This window comes from Pelophylax lessonae, assembly GCF_965119305.1.
Source record: "Pelophylax lessonae genome assembly, chromosome: 3".
In the NCBI taxonomy this organism is placed as follows: Eukaryota; Metazoa; Chordata; class Amphibia; order Anura; family Ranidae; genus Pelophylax; species Pelophylax lessonae.
This window is the reverse complement of record NC_138770.1, coordinates 429,659,450-429,673,474: the sequence shown is the minus strand read 5'-3', so window position 1 is coordinate 429,673,474 and position 14,025 is coordinate 429,659,450. Positions and strand designations below refer to the sequence as shown.

The window sequence follows — 14,025 nt, the reverse complement described above, 5'->3', positions numbered from 1 at the left end:
GAAAATAGTGTAATAACCTAAAACTGGAGGTCCTCCCTTAGCTAGAGGCTTTGGCAAATTTGGGAGATTGTTGCCATTTGCAGTGGCTTGATAAGTGAAGATACTACCTACACTTGTGAGTAGTTTTATTTACAATAAATCTATGTTGCATAATGCAGTAGGTCAGTGCACCCTTTCTTTTTATCTATTTTCTGTAGTGTTCTGAGGACAACCCCAGTCCTAGGGGGCAGCAACTGGGCTTTGCAGTAATATCCACCTGTGACTCTTGTGATCTGCACCATCACACCAATGCGCAGGAGAATATAGTTGCTGTTACTTAGACTATAAGTCTGAGTTACGTCAAATATTTACATCAAATATTTCTCTTACGTCCTCTGACAGACGCAGCTCTCCATAGTTTCTTCACCAATGGGTAATGCGCGCCATCTACAGGAGTAGATTAGGCAGTGAAACTTTTTAGAAACGTTTCACCTGACACGCCTATAGGGGCTGTCCCTCATGACATTACCCCAGACACCCAGACCGTGCTCACTAATCAGTTTCTTGCTGCTTAGTGTTAGGAGTCGGACCTAGGTTCCCTGCTGGGACTCCGGTCTCAGTTTTTATTTTCTTTTGAGAAATGTTTGTGTTTATTTTTCTTTACTCACTATCGCTAGCTAGTGTCAGGGGGATTCTCCTGGTTAACTACAAGCAACAGCCGGGCTGAGGATTTGCACTGGATAATCTAGATCCTTACGGTCTCCCAGCTTGACCTACGAGCGTGAGCAGGTTGTGGCCCGCCCAGGCCTCGCCACGGCAGAGCCCCGACGGTTGGGGACGAGCCTGCGAGCAGATGCTTCGCCGGGACACATCAACCTGGAATGCCCTGAGTTGCAGTGTACCCCTCTTTCGCTGGTAACCCCCCCACTCCGTGTGGGAGGCGAACTGCCTTGGAGCGGAGCCCCACGGTACATGGTATGGTGAGTGATAATACGCCCCCTGTGTCCCTTGGACAGTTATCTGTGGGGTTAATGTGGGCCCACTCCTGGGGATAACAGGCCTGTGCTCTCTAAAAGATCCCCTGGCATGTCAGGCCAGGTCCTACGCTCCCGCTGGGGGCGCTTTAGGGGCGTCTGATGCCTGGGGGGGGGGGTGTGAAAAGGTCACCTTGTCCTGGGGGGTCCCCTAAAGTGGATTTCCACAGTGGCCTCATTCTCTGGGCTCCTGACGGCTTGGCACCGTTTTTGGCCGCCATTTTGGGTGTGGGCAACAGGTTGCATCAGTTTGAGGGCAGCAGCCATTTCCTTACCTTGCTGAGTGTTTTGGCGTCGTTTTCGGGCGGCATCTTAAGTTTGGGCAGGCCGCGCTGTATGGCGGGCGGCCATTTTCCCTGAGCTTTCCTATACTTTCTATGGCACCATGTTATGGGGGTTTGGCCTCTAGTGATGTTTGGTCACTTCCTCCCAGAGTTTCACTTGCTGAAGACAGCTTGCAGAGTGGTGGCTGCTCCAGGTTCTGGCACAATAAGGGGGTTTTTGGTCCTTGGGCATTCCTCAGACAATCTTCGCTCCTATCAGGATACCTGTTAGCTTAAGGGGGACTCCAGCGCTATACCGCTGCGGACCGCAATCGCATTTAAAGGGCCAGTGTACCCTTTTTTTCTGCCTTGCTAAAAATGGAGTCGCAAGGTGATAATTTCCCCTCTGATCTTATTTGTGCATCTGGACCATCCGGATCACCTTCTTTAGTGTCTCTGTCTGCAGCCATAGAAACACTGGCGTCCAAAGTAGATCTTGTAGTAAAACCAGTTGCTATCCAAAAACGGCCGATGCCCTCTGATTCAGAGCCTGATGTGGTTGCCACAGACAATGCCCTCCCTGAGGGATCCCTGTCCTCTCAGTCAGACGGCGAGGAGGATGTGTCCTCAGCTGCAGAGCGGGTACGCGCTTTGGTGGAAGCACTGGTTCGCTCAGTCAGGGAGACTTTGCATATTGATGATGAGCCCACACAGTCAGGAAAGTGGGTTGTCTTCGGCTTCCGCAAAGCCCAGAAGTCGGGTCAGGTTTTCCCTTGCCCCGAGGATTTTCACAATATCGTGAATGAGCAATGGCGGCGCATTAAGTTTTCAACGCCGTTACCCTTTTGCAGACTCAGTTTCCAATCGTTGGACAGTGTCACCTAAGGTGGACCACACCGTGTCATGTTTGAATAAGTCAACGGTGGTACCTGTGGATGACTCCCCGGTGTTTAAGGACCCGGTGGATAGGCGCATGGAAGCACTTTCCCGCCACCTGCACTTGGTGGTGGGTTCGCTCCTCAAAGCGGTGTTCGCCTCCGTCCTGGTTTCTCAGACGGTTACAGAATGGATCAAGGTGCTTCGGAGCAACTTGCAAGCAGGGTCAGTTCCTCCAACTCTAATTGAGCTCACAGATCGAATGGCACAGGCCATGGTGTACCTGTGTGATGCGGCCTTGGGCGAGGCTCCTCTGGCTGCCAGAGTGCCTGCGGTGGGGATCGCCTTACGCCGCATGGTGTGGCTGAAGAGCTGGTCCTTGGATGAGTTAATCAAGGGTCTAACAGGGGGTAAGAGTACTCTTCTCCCCCAATCCGCAAAGGGTAAGGCACCTCGCAGCAAGCGGGGCCCTTCCTTTAAGGCTCGTAGGGGGCTTTTTCGTTCCTCAGGGCACCGAGAAAAGATGAACCGTTCATAGCCTCAGGTGGGAATGAGGTGGCTTGGTCTGGTAAGTCCGAGACTAGCCAGTCCAGTTTGGCGGACGAATGCTCCTCTGCATGAAGGGACACCCTCATCCGATTTGGGGGTGGAGGGGAACGTCTGTGTTGCTTTCCAGGACCCTGGTCATCTCTGGTTCTGGATGAATGTGTTCACGACCTGATTCGTACAGGGTACAAGACCGAATTTCGGTCTCGCCCAACAGACAGATTCCTTCCACCCTGTCTCCGTCTATCTATGGATCAATTGAAGGATCCCAGGGAGAGGCGGTGCAGGATCTCCTTGCACAGGGAGTGATTGTGCAGGACGGAAACCCAGGGTCTTCACCAAGGTTTTGGCCCCGCTGCTGGCTTTGCTACGCAAAAAGGGGATATTGATTCTTCCGATATCTGGACGTTCTCCTGTTGAGGGCGAATTCTCATGTCGCCCTGTCCAGCGACCTGGCGTTCACGGTCCAGACGCTTCAGGAGTTCAGTTGGACCATCAACTTCCATAAGTCGACGCTGACTCCGTCAGTGCGTCTGCACTACGTGGGCATGATCCTGGACTCCTCTCAGGCGAGGTTCTTGCTCCCACAGGACGTTCTTCTGATCTTGTGGCGGTCCCATTCGCTCTCTTTCTCACAAGGCCTCTGCGGATAGAGATTCTTGTCAAGTGGGCCACGGTCCCACAGTCTTTGGACAGGGACATTTATCTCAGCCGTCAATCGCAGTCGGAGCTCTCCTGGTGGCTTCTGTCGCCCGCCCTGAGCCAGGGCAGGTTTTTTCTGCCGCTGTTGTGGGCGGTGATCACCACGGATACCAGCTTGTCGGGCTGGGGGTGGATTTGTTCCGGCCCTCTCCATCAGTTCACATTCCAGGAGTGGAGAACTGGCAGGAGGAATACCTGAGTCGTCAGGTTCTGGATCAGGGGGAAAGCTCCCTGCATCTGGAGGTGGATCTGTTTGCGTCTCGCCTATCCAGACTGGCATCGCCGGTCGTGGTACGCAGACCTAGTCGAGATGGCCTCCCTGGCAGCTGCCTCTGAGTGAGGATCTGCTGTCTCGAGGACCGGTCTTTCACTTGGCTTTACGGTCGCTGGCTTTAACGGCTTGGCTGTTGAAGGCCAGGTGTTGAGAGTCAGGGTTCTCTCTTATACTGTGCTTCCTACCTTGTTGAGGGCAAGGAAGGCGACTTACAGGAAGGCTATCATCGTACTTGGAAGATGTATATTGCCTGGTGTGAGTCGCATGAATTGCATCCTCGCTCCTTCTCGGTGGCGAGGGTCCTAGCGTTCTTGCAGAAGGGAGTGGAGCAACGTTTGGCTCTAGGCGCAATTTAAAGGTTAGGTGTCTGCCTTAGCTATTTACTTCCAACGTCCCTTGGCGACTAATGCCTTGATTCGCACCTTTTTTTCAAGGGGTGCGTCTTTTGGCTCCACCAAGGCGATCCCCTTTGCCTCTGTGGGATCTGAATTTGGTTCTGTACTTTCTTCAAAGACCTCTCTTTGAAATTGTCAGGGCATTTTCTCTGCCTTTGTCTCGGAAGATTGCCTTTTTGGTGGCTATCACCTCTGCTCGCAGGGTGTCTGAGTTGGCGGTTCTGTCTTGTCGTTCATAGGGATAAGGTTGTTCTGTGACCTCCCTAATCCTTTCTCCCTAAGGTGGTGTCGGCTTTCCACCTCAATGAAGACATTGTTTTGCCTTCACTCTGTGCAAAGCCCAAGCATCCCAGAGAATTTGCCTTGCATTCGCTGGATGTGGTTCGGGCGATCGGGGTTTACCTGTCAGCCGCGGAATCCTTTCGGACGTCTGATTCCCTGTTTGCCCTTCCTGAGGGATCTCGCAAGGGTTCGGTTGCGTCTGCTGCAACCATATCAAAGTGGATCAGACAGACTATTGTTCAGGCCTATTCATTGAAGGGTCAGGTTCCTCCTTTCCCTGTGAGGGCGCATTCTACTAGAGCGCTGAGGGCCTCTTGTGCTTTTCGCCATCAGGCTTCGGTGGCTCAGGTGTGTAAGGTGGCGAACTGGTCGTCCGTGCACACTTTTTTGCAAAATTCTACAAGATTGTTTTGATGGCATCCTCAGATGCTTCCTTTGGCCGCAAGGTTTTGCAGGCTGCTGTTTGCTGAAGAGATTTACTGTTCTCTTTTAGGGGTGAATTTTTGTTTTGGGGCAAGCTTCTGTTGGGGTTGAGCTTCTGTTGCCCTGTTGGCTATGTTTTCTCTAGCCTTGATGAAACGTTAACAGTTGTTGGTTGCGTTCTTCCCACCCCTCATGCCTACACTGCTATGGGATGTCCCATTGGTGAAGAAACTATGGAAAGCTGCGTCTGTCAGAGGACGTAAGAGAAAATAGAATTTTTGTAAGAACTTACCGTAAAATTCTTTTCTCGGAGTCCTCTGACAGACGCAGCTCCCGCCCCTCTATTTTGGGGTTGGTTGTATTTTCCTTCACTGCTTGCTACAAAACTGATTGGTGAGCACGGTGTGTCTGGGGTAATGTAATGAGGGACAGCCCCTATAGGCGTGTCAGGTGAAAAGTTTCTAAAAAGTTTCACTGCCTAGTCTACTCCTGTAGATGGCGCATTACCCATTGGTGAAGAAACTATGGAGAGCTGCGTTTTGTCAGAGGACTCAGAAAATTATTTTACGGTAAGTTCTTACAAAAATTCTATTTTTTCTGGATAGATTCTCCACATTCACATTTCTGCACGTGTTCTCTTGCATGTTGGTGCATAGTATAACCACTTGCCAACCTCCCTATAGCAATTTTACTGCTACAGGGTGGCGGCGCTTCGCAGGATCACGTGTATAAACGTGATCCTTCACTTCAGGATAGTGGTAGCGAGTGCGCACAGCTGGCGGCTCGCCTTCCACTGTGATTCTGCACAGCGGGAGCCGATCATCTGTCCGCTGGTGCTCGCCGATCATTCAGGACACAGGCAAAACGTAAGTTTGCCTATGTAAACAAGGCAGATTGCCATTTTGACAGTACGGAAGGCATGGATCCTGTGTTTCTGCAAAGCAGTAGCACCGATCCATGCCTTCTAGTACAAGCACCTCCCCCCACAGTAGAAAAAAACACTAGCTAGGCACACAGTTAACCCTTTGATCGGCCCAGATGTTAACTCCTTCCCAGCCAGTGTCATTAGTACAGTGACAGCGCATATTTTTAGTACTGATCACTGGTTCCCAAAAAAAAATGTCAGTGTCCGATTAGTCTGTCGCAATATCATAGTCCCGCTATAAGTCACTGATCGCCGCCATTACTAGTGTAAAAACAATTCATAAATATATTTCACAGTTTGTGAACACTAACTTTTGCGCAAACCAATCAATATAGGCTTGTTGGGATTTATTTTACCAAAAATATATAGCAGAATACATATCGGCCTAAATTGATAAAGAAATGTATCTTTTTACAGTAAACTTTATATATATTACATTTATTTTATTTATTTATTTTTTTTTTTACACTACCAAAAGAAAGCTCTATTTGTGGGAAAAAGGACATAACATTTATTTTGGTAAAGAGTTGCACGACCGAGTAAGGCAGTGCCGTATCGTGAATAAATGGCCTGGTCAGGAAGGGGGGTAAACCTTCCAGAGCTGAAGTGGATACCTTCTGAAGAAAGATAATTGCAGCTGTTGCTAATGAAAGCATTTGTACTCTAATCTGGAAGTCTGGAAAACATGACCTGTTTAGACCTAGTGTTGATGTTACTGTACAGAATGAATATAGTTTTTCGTGTTATCTGTTTAACGTATACAAAAAAAAAAATATGAATGTTGGCAACCAAGCTATACAGATATGGTGAAACTGTTTATCTTATATTAATGTCTTTTTGCAAGGCCACCAGTGTCATAACACTGATATTTCTTCTTTATCAGGCTTTCTTCAAGCAAAACAATGTCCCCCAGGAAAGCCGCTTTAACTTGAAGAAGAACGTGGAAGAAGAGTATAGAAAATGGAAGTCAATGACCAATGAAAATGACATCATCACACACTTTTCCTTACAGGGCTCTCCTCCACTATTCCTCTGCTTACTGTGGAAGATGCTTCTTGAAACTGATCAGATTAACCAGATTGGCTACAGGTAATTGAAATGTGTAAATTTACTCTGTGTACTTGTCTTTTCTAAATAGGCATGTAATGTCTTATCCGTAAAACTGTGATAAATCTAATAACAAGAAAGTTGATTCCTTTTTAGTTTCATACATGGTGGTCTGGTTATGGACTGGAAAAATGTAAATGTCCCTGGTATTACAAGGGAAGCTGAGGTCACTTTTAGGTTGGGCTTTTAAATATATTTTAAAAATATAATATTTTAAAGAGATCTTAAAATGGTGACTTAAACTTTTCAATCATAAATAACCTTTGTCTTTGTATAGTTAACCTACTATTTTTTTTTTTTTTTTGGGAGTCTTTTTTTAAAAGTACATGCTGTCTTCTTCATATGCTGGGAGGTCTTGTTTACAAGAGACAGCTGGGCGGTCAGGGAGAAGTAAAACTATGGCTCAACCTCCTAGTTTTACAATGTGTATATGTAATGACAGATCATGTGACACTTAGATTGCACACAGGTGGACATCATTTCACAAATTATGTGGCTTCTGAAGGTTAAATTGTTACATAGTTACATAGTAGTTGAGGTTGAATAAAGACAATAGTCCATCCAGTTCAACCTGTGTGGGTGTGTATGTGGGTGTAATCATTTCTCATACCCCTGAATGTTTTGATCCTTGAAATGTATGTCCAAGAGTAGTCCAATGTAGCCATAGTCTCAGCAGTTACCACCATTTGTGGCAGAGAATTCCACAATCTTGTAACCCTAACAGTAAAGAACCCCCTGCTCATCCTGAGGTTAAAACCCTTCTCCTCTAAATGCATTGTATGGCCTCGTGTCCTCATGCATTCCTTGCGACTGAATAGTTATTTTTTCTATGTGCAGATCACCGTTGAGGTATTTGTAAATTGCTATCATGTCCCCTCTCAGGTGTCTCTTCTCCAGGTAGAATAAATCAAGCTCCTCTAAACGCTATTCGTAATTAAGGTCATCTAATCCCCTAATTAGTTTGGTTGCCCTTCTCTGTACTCTCTCTAACTCCAACACATCCCTTCTGAGGACTGGTGACCAGAACTGGACAGAATACTCCAGATAAGGTCGGACCAGTGTTTTATAAAGTGGTAGGATTATAGTTTTATCTCTGGAATACATCCCCTTCCTTATGCTTGTTAATAATCTTCTGGCTTTGGCAGCTGCAGCTTGACATTGCATGCTATTGCTAAGTCTATCTTCTACTAAGACCCCCAGATCTTTCTCCATTTTTGATACCCCCAGAGGTTCCCCCCCAAGCGTGTATTTTGCTTTTATGTTATTGGTCCCTAAGTGCAATATGTTGTACTTATCCACATTAAGCCTCATTTGCCACGTAGTTGCCCCCTCTGTTATTTTGTTCACGTCATTCTGTAAGATTTCTGCCTCACGATGTGAAGTTATTGCCCTGCTCAATTTTGTGTCATCTGCAAAAACTGAGATTGAGCCAATGACCCCGTCCTCAATGCTATTTATGAAAAAATTGAACAAAGTTGGTCCCAGAACTGAGCATTGGGGGACCCCACTTACCACCCCAGACCAGTCTGAGTATGCGTTGTTTATTACCACCCTTTGGACACGCCCCTTTAACCAGTTCCGTATCCAAGAGCACACCTTGTGGTCGATGCCTGTGGACCTTAATTTATAAATCAAGCATTTGTGGGGAACTGTATCAAATGCCTTAGCAAAATCCAGGTACAGCCCATCCACAGGTCTCCCACTGTCTAGCTCACAGCTCACCTCCTCATAGAATGTTAACAGATTGGTTTGATAAGAACGCCCCTTTGTAAACCCGTGCTGATTACTGCTGATGATATTATTGACTTTAGCAAACTCTTGGATATAATCCCTTATCCTCCCCTCCAGAAGTTTACATACTATTAACGTCAGGCTGACCGGCCTATAATTTCCCGGGATATGCCTCTGCCCTTTTTTGAATATTGGTATCACGTCCCCTTCAATTTATATTTTTTGAAGGCCATTTTTTTTTTCCCTAATAAGTTTTTGGTTGCACCAGAGCTTTTTATGTGCTTCATAACAAAGGGGGTGAATACATTCGCATATGCCAATTTTCTGTTTTCTATTTCTAATAAATAGTTTCATGTATATATTTTTCTCATTTCACTTCACCAACTAGACTGTTGTGTTCTGATCCATCACATGAAATTCAGATTAACAAAACATTGAATTTAAGGCTGTAATGTAACATAATAGGTAAAAAGTCAAGGGGGTAAATACTTTTTCAAGTCACACTAGTTCTACTTTAAAGGATAAGTTCACCTTTGGGAACATGTTACATCTAAATTTTAGGATTGAACATGTAATCTGTTCCCAGTGCTGCAGCCGCTGCCTGCTTGCCCCTCCCTCCCCTTGACCCTCCCCCCCTCTTCCTTTGTCAGCAGTATGGGGAAAAGTTTCCTGTACTAGCTGTCACTGTTTGAAAACATTCATACACACAGCTCTGTGTGTCTGAACAAACTACAAGCCCCGACATCCTTGGCGGCTGGCGGCTAGTAGTTCTCAATGAACTACCACGATGCTGTGGAGCGCTGTGGTAGTTTGAGTCTTCCTGTTAGGGAGTAGCGGCTTATCTGTACAGGATGTTATGGGCAAGCAAATACACTGACAGTGTGCAGGAGACCAGGCCAGCAGTGCAATGCTTCCCAGGTTCCTACTACAAAAAAATAATAAATGCACATTTTTTTACCTGCAAAAAAGATGTGCATTTATTTTGTGTAGAAAGGTAAACTTATCTTATTTTCTTAATCCTTCATTACATGGCAATATTTAAGAACAGGGTTATGTAGCTGCCTTCAGTAGATTTAAGGTTTTTGTTGGTGTCCTAGGAGAGTGGACAGCATTGTCTATGAGCGAAGCTGCCCACTTTTCTTTTTATCAAGATCCTTTTTCTTCTAGCAAGTTTTTTCAGTGGCTGTAGAGTTTACGAGTCAGCTATTCCTCTGTATTGCCTTGAAGAATGTATTCAGTCCCCAACATAAGGAAGATGTGGGGCAGGCCTGTAATGAGTTTTCCTGCTCTGAACTACATTTGAGACACTCACCTAGGTACGTAGTGCAACAAGATGAGATAGCTGTAGAGTGCTTTACTGGCCCAGGGCTGTGCAGTTGCATACAACAATCCCGTCTGATTTACAGTACTCTTCAGCATCCCTGTTAAACCCTTAAGGGATGACACAGTGAGGACTTTTCTGCAACCATTTCAAAATTTGTGGGAAAATCAGACCTGTCAGCTGACTGACTGCAGAGGTACCAGGTGTGCCCCTGTGTCCTCTTCTCAAGAGTCTGTCCATTAAATGTTCTCTAGCTGCTTCTGCTTCTCCACATGGGAATAAGGACTCTTCCCTATCTGTCCCTGATTATCTTGTTTATTAGTAGTCCCAGTCATCTACCCTATCTCCTAAACTTAGGGATAATGCAGTGTGTTTCAAAAAGAATGACCCAATTTTAAAACTTTATATCTGTGCAACCACGCACCGCCAATGAATGAAACTTGTACTAAATACTAGTGATCGACCAATGGCGTTTTTTTACCACCGATACCGATTTTTTTTTTTGGTCTTTTGGATATCGGTATTGGCCGATATTTTCGGACATTTAACTTTTTTTTTTTTTAATGTCTACAGGTACTGTGGTGGAGGGATCTGGGGGTCTAAAATACCCCAAACCCCTCCTCTGCACTTGAAACATTCAAAAAAACAAGTTTGGCTGTTTTGAATGCTGTAAGTTTTTTAATTCGGCGCCGCCAGTACCCAGAAGTGATGTAATTTTATGACATCACTTCCGGGTACTCGGCGGTTCCCGATTTCAAAGAAATGAAGATCCGGTCAGACGGCGATGGTGCAGATGGAGACCCGGTCAGACGGCAGCGGTGAAGGTAGGATGCCCGGGTCTCTCGGTGGGACAGGAGACCCTGGCGAGCCGTGAAAGGGAGGGGGCTTCTCAGCCACATAGTTTGTCATTACAAGACAGCCAACCGTCGACTATGGACACCGGTACCGGGGTGATGCCTCTAGCTGCAGGCATCACCCCGTTACATGCACTTTCCCAAAATATCGGTAAATCAAAAGGCCAATTCCGATATATCGAGGAAAGTGCATATCGTCCCTCGATATATCGGCTTTGCCGATAATCGGTCGATCCCTACTAGATACCACTACTACAAGATTTAATTTTTCAGCAAGACAAAGCACCGCCACGCTGGCACAACCAAGTTCATCAGTTTTCTAAATGAAACCTTGCCTCAATTTTGGATAGGTCGCACGGGACCCCAAGTCTTGGTACTACACTCTTAACCCCCAAGATCTCCAGACATTACACCCTGTGACTTTTTCTTGTGGGATATTTAAAACAACCTGTTTATGTTCCACCATTACCCGTTGACTTGGATGAGCATAAAAAAAAGAATCAGGGCTGCAGTAACTTCTGTGAAAGAAGACACTCAGACATTTTTGGGAAAAATTCAGCTATCTTGATTTTTCCTGGCCAGCAGGTGCATGGCACATAGAGCATTTATACCATGGTAAGTGAAACTTAAGAACTTAAGTTTGTAATTTAAGTAACTGTAGCACATTTTCATTATTAAATTTACCTATTTGAAATTGAGTCATTCTTTTTAAAATACATTATTTCAGTCCTTATTTATGCTATGTGCATCTCTTAAACTCATTCCTCATCAGCTCTGTAAGATCAAGGTGGAAGACATTCCAGTGTTTCTAATTTAACCAAACTAGCTGCCGCCTTCTCTGCTGCTGGTATTACCAGCCTGACTGTTGAAGCCCATTTTATGAGGGCCAGAGCCAGTCTGTCAATCTCACGCTTTTCAAAACATGATGGTCAATGTCTTGCATCAAACCTGGAAGGCATATTTCTCTATCGTTCATTGACAGACGCAGCTCCATGTTCTTCTTAACCATTGGGTTATGCTGCCCCCTACAGGAGTAGGACACTAGGCAGGGAAAAACGTTACCAAGCCTATGGGGCAGTCCCTTAAGGCATACACCCACTCAATCTGCTAATAGGATTCAGTTTGTTTCTGCCCAGTTTAGTAGTAGCACCTAGGCCACGGCCCGTTCTGTCATTGGTATGGTGAGTAGTGTCCCCTCATATCTCTTGCGGTCTCAGGATGTACGTGGGCCCCTCCTTGGGATGGTTGGACCCCCAGGTTCCCCTCCATTTCCCCCAGCCCCTCTAACAGTCACGATGGTCTTTTGGCCCCAACCTACCCCCATGCCCCCCCTCCCCCCCCCCCTCTCCTGGGGTTAGCTCGGAGCTGGCTTTGCCACTTACTCCAGCAAAATGGGGTGGATGCGTTTTTTTTCTGACCGGGCTGTCCGGATCTCACACTGGGTTCTTTGAGCAAGTCCCCGGCCCCTGGCGGTTAGTGACTGGGGTAGGGATGTCCCTTGGGCTCCCTGCGGTGGTTATAGGCCTGTAGGCATCACGGCAGGCCCCCTCTTCCCCTTTATAGGGGGCTATGTCTTTTTATGTAATTTATGGTGGGCGACCCTTCGGTCTAATAGGATTTTTTTTGTGGAACTTTAGCTGGTGTCTTTTTGCGGGACTGTAGTCGACGACCTCCCCTGCTTATGTTCTCAGGGTGAGCTTAGCATATAGCGACTCTACTGGGTCTGCGTCCACGCACTTTGGGTGCTCTGTGGTGAGGATGATTCCTTTTTTTACTGCACATGCGCATGCAAGGGCGCTGTTGGATGCACTAATTGTATCGGTGAAGAACGCCCCCAGGGTCTTCAGGGGCCCGCAGATCCCCTAAAAGCTCCAAAGGTACTTCCTTTTCCCGCCTACTGTGACAAAATTGTTGTGAGTCAGTGGAGTTGTTTTAAACGCAATAATGGTAACCATGCATGGTGTGGCTAAAAAGCTGGTCTGTAGACCAGGCTTCTAAAAAGGCTCTATCAGATCTCCCCTTTACGGGGGACCACCTATTTGGGTCTTTGTTGGATGAACTAATCAAAAGACTCACAGGTGGGAAGAGTACTCTTCTTCCTCTATCCGCTAAGGGCAAGTCACCGCGTAATAGATGGGACCCTTATTTTTCAGCACACAGGCGGCCCCTTTATACCTTCGGCATGCAGGAACAAGGAGCGAAGTAATTTAGGTCGCCTGGGGGTTCCAAGAAGTGGTCGGGTAAGCTAAATACTAGAGAATGGATGGAGTGGGATAAATGGAAATTTGTCATGTCCAAATATAGACAAAAAACACACAAATCAGGCCTGAGGCCTATATCTCCCCTCATAGACTAAATTGGCAAATACCATATGTAAAAAAAAGTATAAATTTATTCAGACAAAAGGTATATAAAAAAGATGAATCATACATAATACAGATTGTCACACATGGGAGATCATAAACATGTATATGATCGGTTAAAACAAGAAATGCATGTTAAACATAGATGCTGGAGAATACAATTAGCCTGACATGTTTCGGACTACTTGGGGGTCACGTCCTTCTTCATAGGCTGTATTCATATTCACATACATATGTCTAAATGAAAGCAGATATAAGTACAACATCTTGCAATATAAGCAAAGTTTCATTTTAAACAACCATTTTATAAATCAGTACTCACAAGACCGTGAGGGATTGATGTGCATGTTTGTCCGTCAATACCGCCACGGGAGATTAGCTGATCATGAGATGCTGCTAATGAACGGGTACTTAAACTGGTGAGCATGCTGCATAACGTTGTATGAAATAGGCTTGAGGCCCCTCAGTAAACTGTGTCACGAGGACCCATGACTGGTATAAAACTAGTCAATATCTCACTGTGTGCCAAAAAGAAATAAGATGAAATTGATAAGTATGTGACTTCAATGATGCAAACAATGACTTAATACAGTCAGAGATCGCATAGCAGAAGAAAAAGTATGTATGCCAATAGCTAAATGAGAGCGTCGCAAATAGACGGTCAGAGTAGTCACAGGCAAATTTTTATGTGGATCCCAATGGTCATGGTATTGGCCAAATTGATTTCCAAAGGATAATTTAGGACAGGGTGTCAGCTTCAGCCCAGTTCCATCCATAATATAACTACATACCTTGATTCATTTAAAGGAGTTATGAGCAGCATGAGTGTTCAGTGTGAGCAGCTTGCTTCATATGGCCTGAATACTCAATATATATACTTATCTGATAGGTTAAATACAATGATCTGATACATCACAGCTGTGAAGGATATCAAGAGCTTGTGGTTAAGA

The 14,025-nt window shown here is 45.9% G+C and overlaps 1 protein-coding gene across 1 annotated transcript in view; it reads left to right on the top strand.

Moving 5' to 3' along the window:
* Positions 1 to 14,025, top strand: part of MED23 (mediator complex subunit 23) — a 170,293-nt gene that overhangs the window by 82,894 nt on the left and 73,374 nt on the right. Inside the window, 1 exon segment of the mRNA XM_082252280.1 lies at positions 6,583 to 6,788. Within this exon segment, the coding sequence (XP_082108406.1) occupies positions 6,583 to 6,788 (206 nt within the window).